Source organism: Sciurus carolinensis, chromosome 7 (assembly GCF_902686445.1).
Source record: "Sciurus carolinensis chromosome 7, mSciCar1.2, whole genome shotgun sequence".
Lineage (NCBI taxonomy): Eukaryota > Metazoa > Chordata > Mammalia > Rodentia > Sciuridae > Sciurus > Sciurus carolinensis.
This window is the reverse complement of record NC_062219.1, coordinates 33,815,136-33,842,002: the sequence shown is the minus strand read 5'-3', so window position 1 is coordinate 33,842,002 and position 26,867 is coordinate 33,815,136. Positions and strand designations below refer to the sequence as shown.

The window sequence follows — 26,867 nt, the reverse complement described above, 5'->3', positions numbered from 1 at the left end:
TACAAGAGTTTAGCAGCTGTTCAATACAACAATACAAGAGACTCTTTCACAGGACAGCACATGATTAATTACCAAACCAATGGCACAAACAAGTTCAGAGGAAGAAAAAAACATTCTGAAAGTTGGATTTGAGTTAGACACTGAAAGCCTGAGAGGAATTATGTGGCTGGGAAAATCAAAATACAGAGATTACATGATCATAAACTTTAAAGGACAGACAACTCACGATGTACTTTACTAGATGACCAATTTGGTTGCTAAGGGAAGTATCAGATAGAGGTATCAGAGCTCAGATAATGGTTTGAGGTCATACCTAAAGCCCAGAGGACCCATCTAAAATGTGAACTGGTTAAAACTCCAGGTTCTGCTACTATAAGCCCTTTATCTTCTTCAAGCTGAACTAAAATATTCTATTACTCATATGGCATGGCAGTCTTTTCCAACTAAGTAAAAATTAAGTCACTGGACAGGATTACCTTTTTAAATCCTTTTTTAAGCTAAAGGGTAGATGGTGGGTAAAGACATTCCTTCTGGATCTATGTCCTTGGAATTTTAAATTGCACATAATATATCCAAATTAAATTATTCCCAGTTCCCAAGTCACAGATTAATCTCCACTGTTTTATGGGTAGTGTGTCACAATTTCTATTTCTTCTACATGTGGATGATTGAAATTATTTACTAAACCTAGTAAGGGTCAGTATTATAATCTGAAAGACAAACCTTGGAAAGTGAAAATAGACATAGATGAACAAATAAATAAATAATAACACACTAGACAGCAATGCTATCAAATTGGATTTCTGAGACCAGAACCAAACACAAGGAAGGCAAGAAGACTTTGGCACATTCCACTTTCTGATAAACACTTTTATCACCAGAACACTGATGAAGAGAGCCTACACTCTGATAGCCTTATTCATAACTTAGGGGAAAAAATGGTTCTGACATTCCTGTGTGGGCAAAAACAATGCTCTCAATTCTCAGACAAAATCAACACGTGGGAACAACTTTTAGACGCCAGAGGAAAATCTGAGCAACTCTAACTCAGAATGCACATTCACTCATGATTCCAAAGGCTTAGGAACTTTCATGCTTATTTCCCCACTCTAAGAAATATATGCAGACTTATTAGCTACAGTAAAACCAGCTTGATCCTAGAAATAGAGGAAGCAAATATTTTCATTCTTATTTTGCAATCTGAGAATAGATGAAGACAGGAAGTGACTTCCTCAAGACATTCACAGAGTCAAAAGAAAAGTAAACATAGATCTGCTGACTTTATTTTTTTTTTTAAATATCTATGGCTTCAACTAAATCTTACTATATTTTTTTCCTTAAAGGAAAGAGCCCTACTGTTTTAACACACTAAGTTGTAAACAACTTCAAGTAGCAGTATCCCCAAGTACCTAGAGCCAGCATGCAGAATCCAGAAGACACCCTAAAATTCTTTACAATCAAACTGTGAGCCTGTCACTTATCCTTCAAATAACCAAAGAGATAAAATCAACCTAAGAACAGAAAATCAAGACTCTTCATTAAAAAACATAAATCTTAAAAAGAAGTTTTTCTCCAAAAATATCTGAGATTCAAATTGTCAACAGATTAAAAAGTTAGTACAAAATGTAAACTGCAATTTTCACTGGCAACAATGAAAAAATATGTAATACAAAGATTTAAAACAAATACTCAAAGACAAGATTAGACCTTGGGTCAAAACCACATGATTTGGTAACAGACTTATTGTTCCATAAGCCAAAGATAACATTAAAGTCAAGTCATTTCCATAGTATTTTTTAACTACAATCATTCTCTAAAAATGCATTTGTTATCCAATACTTATGATTATCTATTATTTCCATCTTTTAAGAATTTGGCAAATCAGTGTGGAATTCTTTTATCCACTTAATATAAACCTATACTTTTTCAAAAGAACACAGACTTTCAAGGATGCCCATTAGTTTTTGAAAACAGTGCTGTTTGGGGTCCTACAGTTGTCTATCTATCTGAGGTTCAAGAACAGAAAGAACAGGTTTGGATGGTACACAGGAGAAAGAATGCTGAACAGGAAGCCTTAAAAGCCAGGCTTTAATACCTGTAATTCCAGCTACTCAGGAGACTGAAGTGGAAGGATTCCAAGTTCAAGGATAGCCTTAGCAATTTAGTGAGACCCTGTCTCAAAAAAATAAATAAATAAAGGGCTGGGAATTTAGTTCAATGAGAGGGCTTGCCTAGCACACATAGGTCCTGGATTCAATTCCCAGTATCACAAAAAATAAATTAATTAATAAACAGTAAAAAGGGCTGAAGATACAGCCAGTGGTAAAGCATTCCTGGGTTTAATCAATCGCAAGTACCAAAATAAGCTAAAGAAAAAAACAGGAAAGAAAGCCAGGTGCAGAGGTACACGCCTAGAGTTCCAGCTACTCAGGAGGCTAAAGAAGAGGATTGCTTGACCTTAGGGGCTGGAGGTCAGCCCAGGCAACACAGTGAGACCCCCACCTCACAAAAAAGAGGAATAAGAAGTAGGGATGGGAGAGAAAAGAGATGTGAATGAATGCACAGAAATACATATAACACATAAATATCATATATTATTTATTAATTATGTCTATAAAGAAAGAGTAATCTGGGAAGCAAAGGTGATGTTATAACAAATTAGCTCCAAGAATTATACTAAGTATTCAGTTAGTATAGAAACATTTATATTAAATGGTTTAAAGGGGTTTTCTTGTTGGTCAAAAGCTCTGACAGGTAACACAAATGGGAAACCGTCCAATTTTCCCAATGTTTTACTCATTTCACATGAAACTGTAATCTATAAAGACCATTGATATGTACCCCAACCCAACAAAGTTAATTTTTAAAAAAAAAACTTAAAATTATTGCAGCTATATAGCACTTTAGTATGTTCCAAATCTAAATGGCACCTTGGCCTTGCTATGTCTTATAAGCCAATAACTTTAAAGCCTCTGTTACATTACTCTCAACTCCTTTTTTGCTCTATAGATCAGTTTTAATCTTCTCACACTGGTATTTGAGGTCTTCTAGAAGCTCACTGTATTCCATAAGGTCCCTAAAAATCAGGCCATTTCGTCTCCTCATGACTTCCTGTGAAGGTTATATATCTAATAGTTTCCCTTTACTGTTGTAGGTGCCCTAAGTAAAGCTAATTAGGTCCTCTTCAGTGGGCATACTAGGTCTGATTAAAAATTAGACCCTCATAGAAAGAAAAGATAGAATAACTACCCTCATCTGAAAAGCCATGAGAGAAAATGAATCTTTACTAACAAACAGATGAAAACAAATCTATTTTCCCAAACTAAAAGTATTTATTTCCCACATTGTTTCTGCCTTACTTGCATGCTCACAAATTAATAGCTACAGTTTCCCACAACATACTTCCTTAAATTGTACTCAGACACAGATTTCCGGTGTACAACTCCAGTAACACAGATAAGCAACATCAGCATATCACCCAATCTAAGGTCAGTAGTGGAACAGGGAAATATGAGAGTACTCAGTCACATGATGGCTATCCTACAGGACCCACTCCTAAAGAGGAAAGAAGAGTCACTCTAATAAGCAGCAGGCCCTCACTAAAGATACTAAGCAACCAGAGAAGTGAAAAGGAAATGTAGGTAGGTGGGAAATTAAGTACAAAAGGGAATACAACTTAAAACTTCTATATTGTCATAATAGCTACTAGGACACTAATAAATTATATCATATATTCAGATATACAATCACTGCTTAGAATTAAAGTGACCTGCTAGTACGTACAATCTACTGTGGAATAGCATCACTAAAATCTACTCAAATTCCATTTTGCTTTGTACTTGCAAAGAAAAAGATTTACTCAATACAACTACTACAAAGCTTACTTAACATGTTGTCCTCAAAAGTTCTTTCATATAAGGGCAAATTAAAAAATCATCTATTAAATAAAAAGATGCTGTCTGTAAATTAATATACTCATAGAAAGATAAATTCCTATGCTTCCTCAATTTAATTTTTGGTAAATTAAAGGACTAAGCTATTCCTTTTAACCTTGGATACTATCTCAAGTCTGCTTTGGGTAACACAAGTTGATTGCCTAGAAGCAACAGAATCACAGAAGTAGATAAAAACTTGCTTTATTTTCAACCATTCCATAATGAATCAGACATTTAATAAACACATGTTAACCACGATGGGGAAAGAAGAGAGTAGGCATAGTGATTAATATTAGACTTAATATTAGACTAATATTACTACATTAAGTACATTAAGTACATTGGTCAATCCTGTAGTTTAGAGACATAAAGAACTTTTAAAAATGAAAGGGGCTGTCTAGATTGCCTGAGTTATCCCATATTCTACAGATGAAAAAAAGTGAAGCCCAGGGAGATTGAGTACATGACTCAAGGTCACAAAAGAAGCAAACTGGGGCTCAGTGGTTCAGCGCTTGTCTAGCACTGAGGCGCTAGGTTCAATCCTCAGCACCACATAAAAATAAACAAAATAAAGGTATTGTGTCCAGCCACAACTAAAAAATATTTAAAAAAAAAAAAAAAAAAAAAGCAGCAAACAAATTGGTTCTCAAACATCTACACACCAATTTCTGAGATTCAGAGGAAAGACTCAGACATCTGGTCAAATACTACATAATTAAGTCAATTCAGAAAATAATTCTAATATTTTCTTCACTGTCTCTCACCCTAAAACACATTCAGTGTGTCTCTTTTCTCCTTCCCTCTCTGGGAGAGGAAGCAAGTCTTGAGAAAGGATAAGAGGGAAGTGTTAGGAAGGGTAGGAAAAGAAAAGAAAGGTTTAAGAATTGCTGTGGTCTAAATGTGTCCTTCCAAAATTTCTACGGAAGCATAACTATTGTGATGGTATTAAGAGGTAGGTAGGCCCTCAGGAGGTGATAAAATTCTCATGAACAGTGTTAGTGCCCTCATAACAGAGACTGTAGGGAGCTGCCTTTTCCCTTCCTCCACGGAAGGACACAGCAACACCCCTTCCACCATGTGGAAAGGCAGCATGAACGTGACATCCTGGAAGGAAAAAGCAGCCCTCACCAGACTTACTGACCCCCTGACTTTCACTTCAGCCCTCCAGAATTGTGAGTAATAAATGTCTATTTTTATAAATTACACATTCTGGGATATTTGTTATAGCAGCAAGAACAACTAAGAACAAGGATTTTTCTTTTCTGTGTTTTGTTTTGTGTGTTGTGTTGTGTTGTGTTGTATTTTGTTTTGTTTTGTTTAGTACCAGGGAATGAACCAGGGGCACTTAACCACTAATCTACATCCCCTGTCCTCAGGGCCTCACTAAGTTGCTGAGGCTGGCTTAGAACTCTTGATCCTCCTGCCTCAGCCTCCCAAATCACTAGGATTACAGGCATTTTTAATCCTCCTTTGCTACTCTTTTTCTTCAACTTGAAATACCAGTACCGTTATACCTAAAATGAAGAAAATAAAGCTTTAGATAGCTAACACAAAGCAAGGACTCCAAACTATTCATCTCTATACCTTCAACATCTTGCAATACAATACACATTCAAATATATGATAAATTCTTGTTTGATTAATAGTGAATACTTGCACTGTTTTTAAAGATAACTTCTGTTTTAAATAAGAATGCAAGGAATTGGGGAAAATGTTTTAATACTGAATACAAGACTAAACAAAAAACTAGTTTATATTTTAACTTAGAATGATAGATAGATCCCACTGTGCAGTTCTGCAGCCAGGTTCATGAGCTCTACAACCAACCTGCCAAGGTCAGGTGCCTGCTCCATCACCAACTAGCTGCAAAACTTTGGCCAAGTTATTTAACTTCTTTCTTGAAGCTTAACATTTCCCACTGTAATGCTGGAATAATAATAAACACTTTATATTGTTCTTACAAATATTAAATGAGATAATCCATTCAAAGTACTTCACACAGATTCTTAAACATTAACTATTAGTGGGGCTGGAGAGATAGCTCAGTTGGTAGAGTGCTCTCCTTGCAAGCACAAGGCCCTGGGTTTGATCCCCAGCACCACAAAAAAAAAAAAAAAAAAAAATTAACTATTAAGAGTATATAATGTATACTATAAATTTAATTGTGAAAAGCAACAAATTCTCTAACTGGCATAAAATTATAAGGTCCTGGGTGCTTTAAAAGATTACACTGGCCTCTGTCAGCATCAGTAATAATGAATTACCTGCTTTGTAAATCATGGGTGTTTTTAACTAAATGCAACTAAATATAAAGTAGATTTTAAATCAGTCTCTTTCTCATGATAAAAGTTTACTGCCAAAATTTCATTATTCTGAAAGACCAACGTATAACTATCATTTCTCCTTAAGTAAAACATTTTACAGCCAGAAGTAATATTCAAAACACTTAATGCCCATTCAGAACAGACATAAACCACTACATATGACCAGTGACTGCACAATGGCAGGACAACGTCCCCACTTATCCTAAGGGTCAAGAAATACTATTTGAGCTGGGCACAGCAGTGCATGTCTGTAATCCCAATGGCTTGGGAGGCTGAGGTAGGAGAATTACAAGTTCAGGGCCAGCCTCAGCAACTCAGTGAGGACAGGGACAACTCAGCAAGACCCATCTCAAAATAAAAAATATAAAAATAAAGGGAGTAGGGACATGGCTCAGTACTCCTGGGTTCAATCCCTAGTCCCCTATACCATCCCTTCAAAAAGGAAAAGAAAAAAAGAAATAATGTTTGTAATGGAAATGATGATCCTCTTCTATGTTGTTTTTAAATATAAAATTGCACCATACTGGCATATAGTTCGTTGGCAAAACACAAAAATATACTCATTGTACCATGCCACAAAAAGGGCAAACTATATGCATTTCATTCCACACATCAAGATAGCTCACTACTCATCTCTGTCTCACCTCCAGGTCACAGCTGTATTCAGTGCCATCTAGGAGGGTCACTTTACACTGGACAGTTTTGGTCTTCTTGGTGGCTTTCTGAGAGGCCTTCTCTGCTTTCAGTTCATTAGTTTGCACTTCCTTGGTCTCCCTCTGGGCTACTACTTCATCTTCCTGTATTTCCTTCACCTCTTCTCTCTCCTTCCTTACTTCCTCAGTAGGCTGTCAAGAAAATAAAAATTAAGTACATGCTGAAGTTAACCAACTTGTAGAAGACAACATATTAAAAGAAAATCTTTTTCTTTTTCTCCCCCCTCAGATGGGCTCTTGCTATTGTTGCCCAGAATGGCCCCAAACTCCTGGGCTCAAGCAATCTTCCTGCCTCAATCTCTCAACTACCTGCACTTATAGGCACATGCCACCAAGCCAATTTAAAAGGAAAATCTTTAAGAGTTGCAATCAGTATTAAAACTATCATAAGCCTAAGATTTTAAAAGACTTGAAAATTATTCTAAAAGGGAGATTTCCCCTCATCCTCCTTCTACTGCCAATTTTCTCATTTTGTCAAGTTGCTCACTTTGATATTAAATGAGTAAAAGAAAGTACATCCTAGGAAGTACAATTTAAATACCATGGAAATAATAGAATTTCCAATTAAAATCTCATACCACAGCAAAACCTAGACTTCATTAGGCAACTAAAATGTATACACACTATCTACTACTTACTGCCCACTGAATACTTAAATAAATTTAAAAACAAAAATAAAGAGAATACTGTTTAAAAGAAGAGGTAGCAGGAGTCTCAGAGTATTCGGCGTAACTTTAACAGGAACCTGCAGGAACCTTTTAACAGTCTGTACAGTGGTGGTTTGTTTTTTTTTTTTTTTGTTTTGTTTTGGTTTGGTTTTGCTTGGTTTTATTATTTTGGAAATTTTTTTTAAAGGACTATATTCCAAATACATTGAGCCCACACAGTATCATAATGTAAGAAAACTGGAAATAATTCCAAACAAACGGACCTTTTTCCTTAAGTGCTTAGGTCCTCATCCCCAATCACTTGCTCTCACAAATACCTGGATCTCAGCATTACTCACTGAAGGTTTTCCTTCCTTGACTTCCACCTTAACCTCCTGGTATTTACTCTGAGCAGTTTCTTCAGCATCTCCTTTGGCCTGTCTCTCTTCTTCTGGGAGGGAATCCTCTTTATCTAAAATCTGTTCTTCCACAACAGCTTCAGTAGGCTCTTTTTTATCTCCTCCATCTTTGGCCACTACCAAGTTATAGGACTTCTGTTTCTTGAGCCATGGGGGTATGAATCGAGAAATACCCCTGCTCTCTGATGGATCCTTCTCTCTCTTCTGGCGGCGTGGACTACTTTGGCTTTCAGCAGGAGGTTGTGGCTGGGAACCTTTTTCCTCCTCTGGTTCAGGCGACTGATTCTGCTGATTTTCTGCTACTACTTTAGCTTTCTCCTTGGTCGCATCTGCTCCCAACTGGTCAGAGTCCTTCTTCACTTCAGATGCGGAGCCAACTTCAGTAGTCATGGTCACAGCTTATACTGTAACAAAACAAAAGTCAAACAATATTATTTTATGAAGTCTCCCAATTTTAGCCTGTGGCAGGGGAAAGGAAAGGTTAAATAAAGCAGGGTGGGAAGAAGAATGACAAATGAAATGGAGAGAGCACAGGAAAAATGGTTCATAAGCACAAGAGAAAATGGAGACTGCTTTCTTACTTTTAGAATTCTCTAAAAGAATCACAGAACCAAAACTAGCATCACAATAGCACTAATTCTAAACAATTAGAACTTAAAAAGACCAAGACTTAAGAAAGACTGATTGCCAGGCACAGTGGCTCATGCTATAATCCCAGCTACTCTGAAAGCAGGAGGACCACAAGTTCGAGGCCAGCCTCTCAGCTTGAGACTCTGGTTCAAGATAAAAATTAAAATTAAAAAAAAAAGAGAGAGAGAATGTAACTGGAGATATAGCTAGTGGTAAAGTGCCCCATAATGGGGAAAATAAAAGGAAAGTGATTACTTGTATTTGGTTTCACCTACTTATAAACAATAACTGACCTCAATAAATTCAATTTTTAAGAAAAACTACTTCTGTTTATTTGGTAGCCTTTACACTTTAACATGAAAATATTGTCAACAATGCTAGGAAGTACTGAGACACATTTCACTGCATTTTCATATATTAAAACCAAAACCTACAAAAAAATGCTAGGTATTACAAAAACATTTTAAATGCTGGGGGCTTGATAGTAAGAAAATTAAAGCTGAAACAAAAAGGTACTGTTTTAAGTTTTAATATTAAATCCTACAATCCATCATCACTAGTCCAATACAAAAGCGTATCTGGGAAAGGTACTGCAACTATAATCAAAACTCCCACCTTATCAGACCCAACCTCAAACACATTTGTCTTTGTGTATTTGATTTTAAGAAAAATATCTGAAGGCCCTAATCCAAATGTAAGAAAAATATTGGAAGGCCCTAATCCAAATGAAATAAAGATAATATGGGGTCAAAAACAATCTAATGATTGATCCTATCACATCTAATGAAAAGAAAAGTTAAAATTAAATCTAAAAATAACCATGTGACTAAATATTACACAAGCAAAGAGGGTCTTTTCAAGTGCAGTGATACCACCAGAAAAAAAGGAGAATAGACAGGGCCCACAGGAGGGCAAATCACACTCCTCTCCTCTCTTGGTAATGATGCAAGTACTCAACGTCCTGGCACCCTAGTCAATAGTTAATGTCACTGCTGTCTTCCTAAGTGGTACAACTTTGGAAAGCAAAATAAAACAAAAAACAAAAAACTAAAGCACACTTGTTTTAAAGCAAATTTGAGATATAATTCATATACCATAAAAGTTATCCTTTTAAAGTACACAATTAGTGATTCTGAGTATATTCACTGATTGTACAACCACTGCTACCAATTACAGAACATTTTCATCATTCCAAAAAGAAGTCCTGGACCCTTTGGTAGTCACTCTCCACTCCTCCCTCCATTCTGCATGGATTTGCCTATTCTGAATGCTGCAAATAAATGGAATCACGTGAGACATGCCAGTTTCACTTGGCATGTTTTCACAGTTCATCAACAATGCAGCATGTATCACTGCTGTATTTGTTCCTGAAGTATTACTCACATCTTCTGAAAATCACATCTAATAATGATAATATTCTACTATCCAGAATTTATATATATACATATATACATATACATATATGTGTGTATGTGTGTGTGTGTGTAATTTTTACAACTCAAGAATGAAGATATAAAACCAATTTTTAAAATGGGTAAAAGGTTTTGAAGAGACATTTCTCCAGAAAGGATATGCAAAAGGCCACTAAGCACATGAAATGATGTTCAACATTTTTAGTCATTAGAGAAGTATAAAGCAAAACAATTGTGAAACACTCCTCAAATTCACTAGGACAACTAATTAAAAAGACATATAGTAGAAAGTGTTGATGAGGATATGGAACATCTGGAATTCACACCATTAGTGATAAGAACATAAAATGGTACAACTACTTGAGAAAACAGTTTGGCAATTTTCAAAAAAATTAAATACAGATTTACCATATCACCCAGCAAATTCTACTGCTAGGCATATTCCTAAAAGAAAACAACTGTTTGTACATGAAAATTCAAAATAGTCTTACTTATCAAGACCTATCAACTGATTAGAAAAGATAAAATGTGGCATGTCCATACAGTAGAATGTTTTAAAAAAGAATGAAGCACTGATACATGCTACCACATGGACAAATCTTGAGGTTTGGAGGTTCTAGAAGTTATTTTAGAGGCACTAAGAAGTCACACAAGTACTTTAATCAGAAGACTAATGTTATCAGATTCTTATTTCAGACAGTCCCACATGGTTATAAAGTAAAGACTGAAACAAAAAAACTTCTAGAAGTTCCACAGGTGAGGAAATGACAAAAGGGTCAAAAGAAATATATACTGAGGCAGGAAGATCAAGAACAATAATGTCCTTGAGGATAGTGCTATAAAAGAGGGAACAGTTAACTATCATACCCACATACCCGATGTTACTTCCCATTCTTAGACATTTAAAATTCAAAAGCATGTCTTCTAACAGAACCAAAGGACACAAACTGGCTCCATACTGCACAGAAAACCTTTTTCCCTTCTTTAACATGTCATTTTCCACACATCACTTAAAAGGAAAATATTATTTGCATTAGTCATGAAATGACCAAAGTTGATTTCCAGCATGTACTCTTCAATTAAATTCTGAGAACTGAAAAAATGCCCTGGTAAAATTAAAACAAAAATGTCCCACCCTTGTCTACACTAACCAAGATAAACTGGCACCTCTTTACTTACTCTGGTGGTGAGAAAGTATCTGGGGATTAATCAAAAACAGTTGAATTTCAGCGAAAAATTTTAGAGGCAATAAAACATAAAACCAAAGTTTCCACTATTAGGTTCTAAATACTTCAATCATAGGTGCTACCATTCACAGCTTAATGTGTCGGACACCATGCATATAATTTCTGCTACTCAAAACATCTTACAAAATAGGTATTAACTCCACTTTGTAAATGATAACCAGAAAATAAGTGATGTATCCAAGGTCCATGAATAACTGCACAGCTAGGTACACATCTCCTCACGCATACTTCATAATGCAATCCCAATCCCATTAATGCATGAATGATTTAATTAATCACAGAGACCCTAGTCTAGTCCTCAGAAAAGATTCATGCCAGTTTGTTAAAATGACTACAGAAGAACATGAACACATTCTGTGATTTACTATAAGTAGCCCTATCCCCCCATAAGAAATTTATAACCGCAGAGAAAATCATGTGAAAGTTAGTCATGTGATCACAACCAAACTGATGACCAAAAATTGAAGGCAGAGCACCCATACAGAGAGAAAGAACACAGATGAACCACACAGTTGTGTCTCACCGAGCTGTCTTCATCAGTACCACTGTATTCACAATTTTAAGTTTTAAGAAACAGAGCTGAACAGCATTGCCCATCCAAATGGAAGCAATAAGATAAAAAACAGAAATGGCTAATTAATTTACTTACTCAATAGTAAGGGTAGGTATAACTATATGTAAATAAGCATAGTCCTACAGTAATTTCAAGAGCTCAATGGAGCTCAAAACCAAAGACTACCTTCCTATTGATGAAATGATTTCTTGAACAAATTACTACAATTAAGAAAACTTGGTAATACTGTGTTCACTTCAGCAGCAAAGTATTATACTAAAATTGGAATGATACAGAGAAGATTAGCATGGCCCCTGTGCATGGATGACATGCAAATTCAGGAAGCATTCCATATTTAGAAAAGGAAGACAACAGGGATTGATTATAAAACACCCACCCACCATAATTATCGTGCCTACAACTCTCAATATTACAGACGTGGATATGCCTTTAAATTCTACACACAGGAATATGGAAACTCCTGCAATGGAAAGCAGGCAGTGCCACCAAAATGAAAGCCCCAAGAGGGCTGGGAGCTTTCTTTTACTTACTGTTATGTTCCAGTATCTACACGGGCACCAAAAAAGGTGACTAATAATTATTGAACAAGTATTATTAAATTATCTAGTTTAATATCCTCATTTGATTTTATCAGACTCAGAACTGAAATCTGCCTAATATAACAAAGTTAGATGGGCAAAGCCAAAACCAGAACTAAGGTTTCCCAAACCATAGCAACTCACTGCACTAATCTTTAATCACAATTACCCCAAATCCACTATCAGTATAGTTATATAACATACTAAATAAAGACCTTCCTACTTTTCATCAACCAAAAAGAACACTGCTGTGAACAGTCAGCCCATTAGACAACCATGTGGTTTTGTCACAATTACCAGGTTGGCATGCTCCATCTGGGTTGATAAAAAATGCTGTTATCCTGACAGCTCCGTGAGAAAAATCATGCACCATTTACCATGCACCCAAGCAGAAACCCATCACCAACAGGGGATCAGTACTGCTCTAGGTGAGGACCTGTATTACAGCAAATCATCCTTTACTTTCTCACATTTAATAAAAGCAGATAAATTCCAAGGTGCTCTGGCATCACTAGCCTAAACTACTGCCATATAACATGACACTGCTTAAACCACTCATCCTTAATCAGAATACTAAAGCAAACAAAGTTAAATAGACACACTCACACAGAACTTTAAGAGGATCTTCAGTTCACATGTCTCCTTTACACCTTGAGAGAATCTGGTCTACTCTGCAAGCCCTTCCGGTTCATATAATACCAGAGAAAGGAAGGGTGGGCTGCCACTTCAGAGGCTCGGCCTCGGCTGATATCACAAGTAATGAGGCCTTCAATATCCTCCAAGAGAACTCCACTTATTATTTAAGGACCCAGGACTTATAAAATGGGAAAGTATATTTTTCCGTACTTTAAAAACAGTGGTTAGAGGATGAAGGAAGGTTTTTGTTGCAACTTTAAGAAAGACAGGGGCTAGGGTTGTGGCTCAGTGGTAGAGAACTTGCCTCGCGTGCATGAGGACCTGGGTTCAATTCTCAGCAACACATAAAAATAAAATAAAGATTCCGTGTCCACCTACAACTAAAACAAAATATTTTTTTAAAAGACAGAAGCAAAATGGTGCAATAAATAGCAAACTATCATAGATTTTAACAATATTGGTAACGTGTAGACATTTTTAATTCAAAAACTGACAAAACTAGTTTTCCATCTGCTATTCTTAGGCTGGTTAGAGGATGTGTTACAGCATCTTGTTGATGATACCCACAATCACTTGCTTAAATAAATCTTCCCAAAGGGTCTATAGCCAAAGGGAAGATTCTTTTATCACCCCATTATCTTCCATTAAAGCATCAAATGTGAGGGAAAATTAAAAAATGAATACAGCAACCCAAACATAACAGGAATATATGCAATATTTAAAAGGAGAGGTGGGGAAAGGAAAAGGAGAGAGTGGAGAAGGGAAGAAAAGGAGAAAAAAATATCCAGAGGAGACTTAATGACGAAACACGTCAGACTGCAAAGGCTGAGGATATAGCTCAGGGTAAAGTGTCTGGCAAGCATGCGTGAAGCCCTGGTTCAATCCCTAGCACTAAAAAAGGGAGGGAGAGGAATTACAGACTTCGAGTAAGTCCTTTCCCTTGTATTATTCTTAAGCATCAGAAGGTCTAGAAAACACTATACTCTCTATTCTATTAAGTATTAAGAAAATTCCAAAGAAACTATTTGCCTATTTATATTAACTATATCATGAAGGTAAACAAGTGCTATTATTTAAATAATCTAAGTCTGCCTACCCTAGTTACAACATATTAAATAATATTCTTTATTTTTTAAGGAAAATAAAGGTCCTATAAGAAAGACTTTTTCTATAAAGATGTAAAGTAACATCTGGTTTAAACTAAGTCTCCACATCCAAAAGATCATGAACTTCAACCATTTGCTAGTTCAAGTCTAAGCAGGCTCGGGTTTCATTTCCTCTGCCCTTTCTCCTTTTAAACAGAACCCAAATTTTGTTCAGCTTTACTGCCTTTCCTACATGTGAGCAGCAGAGGCTGGCTCCAGGATGGGCCACAAGGGTAACTTCTGTTGGTCCCGGGCAACTCTGGAATCTCCCTTTCCTTGAAAAAAAAAACCATGCAGAAGGTCTGTTGGTGGATTTCTGGAAAAGAACTTCTCCCTCTAAAAAGAGCCCCTTTGCTGCCTCTGAAAATTGTGCACAAAACTTCTAGAAAAGCTGCTGCTAGCTTGAATCCATGGAAGGAGAAAACCCGAGGACACAATAATACACAATAGAAAACCCTGGCAAGAGTCACAGAGGCCATCCTCTGACCGTGCCACAGGGAGTCTGGTCCTATTTCAGAGCTTCTGGGATGTGAAATAACATACCCCTGTAGTTGAAAAAGCTGAGTCAAAGGTTTGTTACTTGCAGCCAAAATCATCTTAATGGTTTCACATAGTCTGAAGAAAGCATTAGAAAATAAACTTTAAGAGACTGGGAGTACACAAACTAAAGTTTTTCTCAGGAAAGGATACAATCAAGAACGTGAAGAGAGAGCCTACAGAGTGGGAGAAAATCTTTACCACACACACTTCAGATAGAGCACTTACCTCCAAAATTTATAAAGAACAAAACTACGCCAAAAATACAAAGAACCCAATCAATAAATGGGCCAAGGAAATGGACAGATACTTTACAGAAGAAGACATACAGGCAATTAATAAATATTAAGTGTTCAATATCCCTAGTAATTAGAGAAATGCCAATTAAGACAACACTAAGATTTCATCTTACTCCAATTAGAACGGCTATTATCAAAAACACAAACAATAATAGATGTCGGCGTGAATGTAGGGGAAAAGGCACACTTTTACATTGTTGGTGGAGTTGCAAATTGGTGCAGCCACTCTGGAAAGCAGTGTGGAGAATCCTCAGAAAACTTGGAATGCACCCACCTTTTGACCCAGTTATCCCACTCCTTGGTTTATACCCAAAGGACTTAAAATTAGCATACTACAGTAACACAGTCACATCAATGTTCATAGCAACGCAATTCACAATAGCTAGATTGTGGAATCAACCTAGATGCCCTTCAACGGAGGAATGGATAAACTGTGGTATATATACACAACAGAATATTATTCAGCCCTATAGTTGAAGAAGAATAATATTATGGCATTTGTAGATAAATGAATGGAATTGGAGAACACCATGCTAAGTGAAATAAGCCAATCTCCCAAAAAACAAAGGCTGAATGTTTTCCCTGATTAAGTGGATGATGATATATAATGGTGGGGGGGGGGGGGGGAATAAGAGAAGAATAGAGGAACTTTAAATTATGTAGAAGGAAATGGGGGGGTATGAAAAATCGTAGAATAAGACAGACATCATTACCCTATGTACATGTATGATTACACTAATGGTATGAATCTACATCATGTACAACTATAGAAACAAAAAGATGTACCCCATTTGTGTACAATGAATCAAAATGCAGTCTGTAAAAAATAAAATAAATAATTTAAAAAAGAGAAAGAGATTGGGAGTACATATAGATCTCACGTAATTATTACTTCCCAATGAGTTTTATAACTTTCATACCTAAAAATCATGGTTGTTGAAATTTTTCTGATTTTTTTCAGATGCTCAGTTTTTTCCCAGAATTTTTTTATCGGTGCACTATAATTATACATAACAGTAGGATTAATTATGCCATATTCATACATACACATAATATAATTTGATCAATCTCATTCCCCAGTACCTTCCTTTCCCCTCCCCAGATCTGCTTGCTCTACTCTAGTGATCTCCCTATTATTGTTATTGTTATTTTAATTGGTGCATTATAATTATACACACACATGATTCATTGTGGTTATGTTCATATATAGACATAGCATAACTTGGTAGATTTCTTCTCTGGTTCTTCTTCCTGCCCCCCTATCCTCCCTCCCTCTCCATTCCTTTCCTCTACTCTATTGGTCTTTCTATTTTTGCGCAGATGCTCAATTTTTTTAAAACATACTAACCAAGATAATATTAGTGAGATAAATCATTAATTCTTTAAGACTCTGAATAAGAATGAAACAAACACAAAATCTTATTAGAGTTCCAAGTATAAAATTTCCTTTCTTCATATATTAAATAAAGAGGTACATGGAAATTAGGGTATAATCTTTTAATAATGTCCAATTCCAATAATAATCAAGATAAATGCTGACAATCTTATTGTTAAAAAGAAAAGTCCTGCTGAGTGGGCAAGGGAAGAATGGAGGAATGCTGTATTGTATAGAGGGAAATGAGGGGAGGGGAAGAGGCAGGGGGAGGAAAGATGGTGGAATGAGACAAACATCATTACCCCATGTACACGTATGATTACACAAATTGTGTGACTCTACATCGTGTACAACCAGAGAAATTAACAGTTGTCCTCCATTTGTGTACAATGAATCAAAATGCATTCTTTATGGAGAGAGAGGGGGGAGGTGGAGGGGGAGGGGGAGAGAGAGAGAATCTGTGCCAGAAAAAGCCCTGTCCACAAGCAAATGGAGCCATCCCAGAAACAGATATCCTTTCCTGAAGTGAGAGTTTGCAACCAAAGGCTGTGCATAAACCATTAAGAATCCCCAATGCCAGACCATTATTCTCATAATCATAACGCATATAACCTTTATAATACTGGACTGATGGGCAACAGGCAGCCCAAAATAACAGAGGCATTGGAGACTTCCTGAACCCTGCTGGTTCTGCATCAAGTGAACTGGATTTGTGCAAATTCCCTCTCTCAGATGGAATTCCAATTTTGTGAAATGGCCAGAGGTGTAACTACCTTCTTTCTGTGAAAGTTATCTAACATTTGTATACAATAGCATGGTGATCTGGAGATCAAATGAAGTTAATAGAACGAGATTAGAACTCTGGTTCAGCCTCTTATTAGCTATGTAACCATGGACAAGTTACTGAGTGTTGCTTAATTTCAGTTTCCACATAAGCAACACAAGGATATAATATGTACTCATTGTTTGGCTTTATGGATTAATTTAGAAGCTATACATAAAGTGGGTGGCACATAATAAAGTGATAATAAATGGTGAGGCACTGCCATCAGATAGAAATTCTGTGAAAAGGGAACTATATCCATTTTCTCACTAATACTAATAATAAAAATACAAAAAAAATAATCAGTCATTCATTGAGCACTGCTCAAGAAGCTCTGCATGAAGCAATTTCTTTAATCTTCCTAATCCTTTAAGGTAGAAATTAAAATTTATTTCCAGGTTACAGATGAAGAAGGTCAAAGGACAAACAACTTACCCAAAGTCATACAATCAAGAAATGGAAAAGCCAGGATTCAAACCAAGACTGTATAGTTCCAAAGACCTTATGTAGTACTGTCACCAATGCAAAAATGACTTCACTACTGTATAACCAGCACCTAACATTATGTGGAATGGTTACTCATTTATTTAAAAAGTGAAATCAATAAGTTATTATCACAACTTAGGGCTTTATAATCATTAGTAACATATTCTGAGTTATCCCAAACCCCCATAAATTTTATTAACCATCAGGATGTGGGTAGGGTCAGAATCTTACTTCCTCCTTTCAAGCAAATATTTGAACACTTTCATAGCATAAGCAACAGATATAATACAGATGAAAGAATTCTATTCTCATTCTAGTGGGGAATACAGGTAGCAAGGGTAGCATTAATATGTAATCAAACAACTTGTCACTGGCAAATTTTAGTAATTTAGATTCATAAATTACTATTAGTTTGAAAAACAGTCTGTTTTCTCAAAAATTACCACTGTCAACTCTTCAGGAAAGCAGACAATTGTCCTTCATTGGGCATGTTGATTAAATAGACAACATGCTTTTTAAAGAGCACCAATTCTCATTCTCAATTGTATTTAGTACAGACATATTTGCTCTCTAGTTGAAATCAAAGAACCTAAATAAAAAAACAAAACGATACTAGTTATAAACTAACTCAATATCAAAAATCCAAAACAAATTTCATTTTTCAATTGGCTAGACTGATTGAGGGGGCAGGGATGAGCACAGAATTACCACAAAAGAAATATATATCAGGGACAGAAATATGAGAAAATGCACACTGCACTCATAGTAAAAAAAATTAAACAAAAAATTCAGCAGAAGATTAATCATGTAATCGCTAAGCAAGATTGTCAGAGCAGGGTATTCCTATACTGTTGCTGCTGAAAAGAATATCCTGGTACTCTGTACAGTATATCCATGGAAAATAATTTACCAACAACTATCAAAATTCCAAATGTGTACATACTTTAAGCTAATAATCCTATGCTTATATTTGCACATAAGTAAAATAATTACATATAAGGTGATTCGTTACAACATTTTAACAGCAAAGGATCAACTGACATTAATAGCAGCCATTATACAACACAATACTATGTAGCTATGAAGAAAAAAATGAGGAAGGTTTCCACCCCAGGAATGAAAACAAAATCAGAGTACACTGTTGAGTACAAAAAGCCAAACTCAGGTAGTACATATGATATGCTGCCTTTTAGGTTGCAAACAAAGTAAGTGGGAGGTATAAATATGTGAATACACACATGTGCCGATGTTTGTGTTAAAAAGCTAGAGAAGAACATAGAAGAGTAACAGTTATTAAGAGGAATGATGAGTGGCACTGGTTAGCTGAGGTGACAAAATTTTGTTAACCAAAGTAAAGTACTTTATTAGGAGAACTATATGCATACATTAAGTGAAACCAGCTGCCTGGCCTGCTTCCTTGGAGACAATCCAAGTGCCAAGTGACTTCCTTCCACAAGCAACAGTGTCACCTTGCCCCATCCTACAGTTCTAGTCACATGAGTGAACAGTAGGAGCCCAGAAGACTTCCAGTGTATTCCAGCTCAGCAGCAATATTAAGAGTACTTAAAACAAAATCCATTTCCTTGCATACCAAGTTTAAGGTTGGTGCCATATCCTCAAAAAACTAATTTCTGCTAGCCTCCAATCATTAACTTCACATACCCACCCCAAACCCCATACCGACTGCTCTTTTAAGTAGTATAAGCTCAACATCTAAACTTTTAGGTGGCATCGTTTTTATAGAAGTGCTATCAACTGCTCATTTGAAAAAAATACACAGGAATTCCTGAGAAAATCTTTTTATTTTGTCCTTTGGACTTCAGTGCGCTGTTGAAACAAAAAGTATCTTCCTCTAACAATATGCAGATATGCAGGTGGGTTAAAAAGATTATTCCTATTATCTGCTGGGGGAGTAGGAACAGAGAACATGGAAATAGTTTTCTGAAAGTTAAGGACATTTTTCAAAAGGGAAGATTAAATGGAATGGAAAGAGTCTTAGAAAGAGTGTAAGTTGGTCACACACAAATAACCCCCAATTCCTTTTAGCAGTTTCCTAGGGAAAAGCAGGAACGAACTGGCCTAACAAACACAAACATGTCATCATGTTTCCTGTCCACACCTCTTCCTTGTCCCACATCTCCTACTACACTCCCATTTGTGAGATGAATAACTTCATGTTCCTAATGCAATGTCATGCATCCAATGGCTTTCTCAATAAATACATTTTGTGATTAAAAAAAGAAATACTTGAAGAGCCTTTATTTGGACCCCCATCATATAATGCTCTATAGAAAAGAAAAATACACTAATGAGCAGTTTCTTCCAGTGACATCATAAGCAGGATCAAACAAAGTGTTCAGTGCCAACACGGAATATCTCCCTTAATCATAACAGACTGTAGGGAGTGCAGGTTTTCTGAGCTCATACCATCTGCACTATACATAAGACCCCCACCCATCATAAAACTCATAACCACTTAGTAAAAAGTGATAATCTTAAAACAATTCTAGTACATTTCTAGGTAAATATTCTGCAGTTACAAACTAACAGCAGTTGTTCAGGAGACTATTCCCAAATAAGCTAACGATAAATCCACCAAGGTTAACTGCACAGGATAAATACAGAGGCTGCAGACACTGCATTTTAATAGGTCATAAGACAAAGCTTGTCAAAGTCAATCAACCCCCACACTATGACAAGTCCACCAAGCTGGAGCCTACCCTGATCTCATACTCTCAAATCCTCCTCTCTATAAGCTTTGGAATGCTACAGTGGACAGACATAAATACCTAAACCCTGTCAAAAAAACATAATTCAGTCATAAAATTTTGACCATCAGCTCTTCTGCTATTTTAAATATTGATAGCACTACTGAAGAGTTATGTCAATGTAGAGTATATATTCTAAAAAATAAAACTAAATTGAATGATCTTTCTAGTTGAGGTAAATGCCAAATGTTGACTCTAGTTCACTGTTAAGTCCATAATTAGAAGGTGTCATAGGATGTTAGAATTATGTACCATCCAAGCCTGCCACAATCAGAGCAACTTTCTCCAGGCGGGGAAAACTGTAACTAAATGTAATTAGACATGCCATTTGGAATGCCACAAAACTTTTTTTGTTTTTTTAAAGTATTTCTACCCTAAGACCAAAAGTTTAGCGCCAAGTTAGTGTACTTAGTGAAGCTTCAAATAACTACTGTGAGGTGGAAGAAGCTACAACATGTATTTACTTCAGCTAAATGCATCCTTGAGGTAAAATTCTTGAAGTTTAATATTTGCAGAAGTGATCTGGTAGAGGATCCCACTGAAATAATGCCAGGCATTCCATCTTCAAAGAGGATAAAAAAATTCAAACCAAACTAATGTCAAAAGTGTAAAGTTTGCCTTTCCAACTTAACTTGCTTTGTGATCTTGCTATAATGTTAAACTCTGCATCAGCAATATGTCATCAGTACACAACACTACAAAGATGGTAGGGGCAGGGGAGGACTAGCAGATCATCAGCATCACCTCGACCTTTTTTCTTTCCCAACACCAGTCGCCAGTTGATTGGGACAATAAATGGAAAACTTCCTCGAGTACACACGTGCACCCCCCACGACCTCCCCCACCAAAAAGACTACAGTTACTTCAGTGGCCTTTGCTGCACTGCCACCAATAAAAAAGGAATGGCAGATATGGCTCGGTAAGATGGTACTGCTTTTGTTTTGCTAGAAAGTAGCACCAAAACTAAGGGTTTGGGGGGGAGGATTTTTGTTTGTTTCTTTTTTGTTTTGTTTTGTTTTTAAGAAAGATTGTTAGAAAGTTTATGCAAAGAAAGAGCATGAGGAAGATTTTTTTTCCTAAATCTGGATGTCAGAATCTGGGCAGCATGTGAGTTTTCACATTCCTCCAATGTGACAACAGATTAGATATTCAGTAATAAAAGATGCTGATACCTATCTTATTAAAACAGTATTTACCTAGGGTATGACAACATCAGAACAACATACAGTTCATGGTGACTGCTAATGCAACTAATCTTCAGATGCTAAAAATTGTGAATTTAAATCTCAGATAGCTATAGTTCATCCTCTTTTAAAGGAGTTAGGGTAAAAATAAATTCATTAAAGTTTGTCCTTTAACATGCTTAAAAAAACTGCATACTATTAACTTGAAACAGGTTTCATGGCACTTTAGATAATAATAAATTCCATATAGTTTATCACATCACAACACTGAAATAACTGTGAAACAGCAAGACAGGAACATATATCAACTAGCTTCATTACTCTCACAGACCAAATCTATGGGGAAAGAGTATTATGTTAAAGATAACTTGCAAAAATTCAATACATCTAAAAAACACAAACAAGTGGTCTAAAACTAAACTCTGGTCACTAAAAATTATTTTCCCCCATAGCACTTCATTCAAATAGAACATATTCTATTGCCAAACAGTGGACATACCCAGATTTCACCTACTCTCTACATTAGTTATTTTCTAAATTTTCAGACCCCTGGTTATTCGATCAAGCTCTCAATAGCAAACTTCCTTCCCAAGCAGAAACATGGATGTACCACAAAACCCAACAGCTATAAAAGAAATGTTCTAAAATTCTCCCACTTGAAATACATACGCAGCTTTCAAGAACATCAAGCCCCTGTGGTCTGCCGTTCTCTGTCATTGGAAGATTGTGGAAAGCTGATGGAAATCCGGCGTCCAAAAGCTTAATGAGCAAAACTGGCCCCACCCAAGTCAGACCCTGCTGGAGAAAGGCATGCTCAGTAGAAAAGCCCAGCTTGGTTCCAAGTTGCTTCATTCCTCAGCTAGAAAATTCACATGGGTCAAAGAAAAAAAAAATCAGCTTCCAGGCTGCCTGTTCTAGCCATTAAATGAAGAGTCCTTCAACAAAAAGGCTTAATGACAAAACTATAATTCTGTAATTATAATTTTTAAAATTCTTTTACAAGGAATTTTCTTCTCAGTTATTGTGTTAATATTTTTGCTTTGCTTTGGGTCTCTGCCACTCTATTTTGTTTTTATTTTATCATTTTAATCCTCCCCACAGACACCAAAAGCATATGTACTCATTGTATAGTCAAATCACCTTCATTTATAAACTACTACAAACTGTAGTATGTTTTCCAGATATAGAAAATCCATGCTAATACATAACTCAGTTTTCAACATATAGAAATGTGAATCTTGACTTATCTAAAAATTTTCTATTCATTCATAATATACATGAAAATAGATGCCATTTTAACCTAGATTGAATAGGTACTATGATAAAGACATAAAGCTGATATATCCCTGTTTTATACTGTCAATTCTAAATTGAGAAATGACTAAAAAAAAAAAATAATCCTATATCTATCACATGATTGCAAATACACATGGAAGCAAAGTAAATATAAGTTATCAAAGGAAACTATGTCAATTCTAAAACCCAGGTCAATGTGATCTAAAAACTAATCTCCTTAACTCTACAGTACCAATCCATTGCATTTGCACAATTTAAATTCTAGAGTTTTTTCCCAGTGTACATATTTACTTTAATAATTCAGAACTGAGTCTACAGATTCATGTGTGCATTTTTGCCCTGCTACCATAAATGTTCACCTATCAAGTAGTCCCTAAACCAAAGAATATGTTTATCTGTTCACATTGACCTAGAGCAAAAAAAAAAAAAAAAAAAATTTTAATAACAAATATAACACTTTACATATTTAAATAGGATAAGGTTTACTGTGTGGAAAATCTAAGTAAAAGTAAGTTTCAGAAGCAATTCCAAAATGATTTAAGTTGTCAAAATGAACAAATATAAAACTTTTTTTTTTTTCTTAACTCATTAGCTATTACTCTTTAAAGCAGAATGCTGACTTGGGTACTCTGTAATTTCGTTCACAAGCCTTACTGAGTTACTTTTTGAACACCTTTGAAACAAACAGGGAGGTTTAAGTTTTGTTCTCTAAGCACTTTTCTTTGGAAAACAAGCCCTGGAAAGTTCCTCCCACCAGCAAGCTGTTCAGTATAACACACTTGGTTCTAGAGGACTAATACATGCACAGGGGATAACTACAGGGATGGAGAGTTTAAAAAGCAGATCCTAACAAGATGAAACTCAAGCCATTGCAACAAATATTTTTCTTTTAAACATCAAGGTCTATCTTGGAACACTTCAGGAACAAAAGATTTGGTCTGGTCTACTAAGGAATACAACTTGGTAGTGAACACTTCAGACACAAAGTTAATGAGGTTAAGGTTACATGTCTTAGAACAAACATCTCAACCTGTTAAAATATTCAATGTGAAACTAGAAAAAGCATTACTAGCTCTGCTTTAGTGCCTAAAGTATCACAGTATCACTTAATAGTACAAAGAAATCCTATCTCTCCTTAAGTAGTTACTGTCATGCCATATAGACTTTAATAAATTTTAACAAAAATGAACCAAAAAAATCCTTGAAAACATATCAAGAATGAAGGTGAAGTCGTAAAACTTTTTAAAATATTTCTACATTAATAAAAGTAAACTTCATTACCCACCACAAGTTTTCTTTGATTCACAAAATGGCAATTTGGTGATTTTTTTAAGTAGAGCCCAATTTTAAACAATTCAAAACATCATCCTTTATTCAGATTAAGTGCTTTCCATTTTTTATGTTAAATGTATTTTAATAAATATTGGTAGTACAATTGCAAATTTGTTATGGTAAACTTACTATAAATAATTGCTGAAAATATTGTCTCCAAGCATTTTTCTGCAATTGCTCTGAAATCCAGAAGTCTGAGAGCTATGCATCTATAGCACTGGCTTCTAGGGAACTGGACACTGGTAGACCTCCAACTCCATCTCAGGCATCTCTGATCACCCCTGCATATCTTCTGGTCACCTGGATATCACCTCTGATCACCCCTGCATATCTTCTGGGGCACCTGCTCTCTTCTCTTACTCTCCTATTCCTATGGGTTGAAGGTATATATGATATATATATCACAGTTTCTTTATCCATTCATCAATTGAAGGACATCTAGGTTGGTTCCACAATCTGGCTATTGTGAATTGAGCAGCTATGAACACTGATGTGGATGCATCTCTGTAGTATGATTTTAAGTCCTTTGGGTATAGGCCAAGGAGTGGGATAGCTGGGTCAAATGGTGGTTCCATTCCAAGCTTTCTGAGGCATCTCCATACCACTTTCCAGAGTGGCTGCACTAATTTGCAACTAAAAATTAGCATTTTGTGGTAACAATTGACAATAAATGTCGGTGAGAATGTTGGGGAAAAGGTTCATTCATACATTGCTAGCAAGACTCCAAATTGGTGCAACCACTATAGAAAGCAGTATGGAGGTTCCTCAGAAAACTGGAATGGAACCACCTTTTAACCCAGTTATACCACTCCTCAGTATATATCCAAAAGAATTAAAATCAGCATACTACAGTGAACCAGCCACATCAATATTTACTGCAGCTCAATCCACAATAGCTAAGCTATGGAACAAATGTGGGGTGGGGGGGTGGCCTTCAACAATGGAATATTACTCAGCCATTAAAAAAGAATTACTTTATGTGGTACATATAAACAATGGAATATTACTTAGCTATAAAGAAGAATGAAATTATGGCATTTGCCAGAAATGGATGGAACTGGAGACTATCATGCTTAGTGAAATAAATCAATCACAAAAAAACAAAGGCCAAATGTTCTCTCACACAGAGAGAATCAAGGATGCTGATTCGCAATAGGCAAGGGGGGTAGGAGCGGAGGTACACCAGATTGGGAAAGAGGGAAATGGAGGGAAGGGAGGGGAGATGGGAATGGGAATGGGATAAACAGTAGAATTAATCAGATATAACTTTCCTATGTATATATATATATGAATACATGACCCATGTAACTCCACATCATGTACAACCATAAGAATGGGAAGTTATTCTCCATGTATATATTCCACTGTCATATATAACTAAAAAGAATTTAAAAAAAAAAAAAAAGAAAAGAAAAAGGAATGACTTCATGACATTTGCGGGTAAATGGATGGATCTGGAGACTATCATGCTAATTTAAATAAGCCAATCCCAAAAAAACAAAGATTGAATGTTCTCTGATATGTGGGAAGCTAACACAACAAGGTGGGAGGAAGGGGAAAAATAGAAGTTCAGTAGAATAGACAAAGGGGGATGCAGGGAAGGGAGGGGAGAAGGACAGAAAAGAGTGGAATGACTATGACCCAACTTGCCTATGTTCATACATGAATACACCACAGTGAATCTCCACATCATGTACAGCCACAAGACTGGGGTCCCAATTAGAATAAGATATATTCCATGCTTATATAAATATGTCAAAATATATCCTACTGTCATGTATTTTTAAAAAGAATTGAAAAATTAGCATTCTGAGAATAAACCTCATTTCCAGTTTTATAATGGTACAATATTAAAACAAGGCTTCTTTTAGGAGAAGAGGGATCTTCCTAAGACAGACATAATAAATTTAAGCTATTCATTTCCAGTTAAGATTTTAAGTGCATTGAGGTACATAAAATATACAAGGGTAAAACATCCACCAATTTTTAATATAAAAAATTGTTAATATGAATTTTTACCCATTACATCTGTCTTGGGAAGATTTTTTTTTTTTTAGAGCTGTGCTTTGACACTACACCATTATAAACCTGAAAATGAGAGGGTTTATCGTCAGAATGCTAATTTTTAAATATTCGGAGGAACCGGTTGTGTATGTGAGTTTGTACACAGTTTTAGCTTAAACCCAAGATCATAATTTCTTGATTTTTAAAATCTCTCCAACTTCCTACTTTGTGGGGAAAAAAAGAAAAGAAAGGAAGAAAGAAAGAGAGAGAGAGAGAATAAGGAATTAATTAAGATGTAGAGGACCCAACAATCTGATGGGTCAACTCATACCTCCAAAATCTTAATGAATACCAACTCTGAGCAGAAAATAAACTTCTTTTTGATTCTATTGATTTTACATAGAATCCAATTTTCCCATCAACCAATCATCATGCAAGACTATACTTTCTGAACAACAAAGAAGTTTTATGACTTCTCAACACAGATAACTCCAGCTGGTCTG

The 26,867-nt window shown here is 35.8% G+C and overlaps 1 protein-coding gene and 1 non-coding gene across 17 annotated transcripts in view; one reads left to right on the top strand and one right to left on the bottom strand.

Moving 5' to 3' along the window:
- Epb41l2 (erythrocyte membrane protein band 4.1 like 2) overlaps nucleotides 1-26,867 on the bottom strand; it is a 193,969-nt gene that overhangs the window by 96,484 nt on the left and 70,618 nt on the right. For 14 of the 16 annotated variants that reach the window (XM_047557364.1, XM_047557363.1, XM_047557370.1 and 11 more), the window contains exons 2-3: nucleotides 7,958-8,442; nucleotides 6,904-7,104 (exon numbers count right to left, since the gene is read on the bottom strand). In XM_047557364.1, coding sequence (XP_047413320.1) covers nucleotides 6,904-7,104; nucleotides 7,958-8,428 — 672 coding nt within the window. In that variant the 5' untranslated portion in view covers nucleotides 8,429-8,442. Of the gene's footprint in view, nucleotides 1-6,903; nucleotides 7,105-7,957; nucleotides 8,443-22,401; nucleotides 22,527-26,867 lie in introns of those variants that run through there. The other 2 variants (XM_047557365.1, XM_047557369.1) reach the window with 2 other exon arrangements.
- Nucleotides 12,134-12,239, top strand: LOC124989871 (U6 spliceosomal RNA). Its single transcript, XR_007109680.1, has one exon. It is a non-coding gene; the product is annotated as a U6 spliceosomal RNA (small nuclear RNA).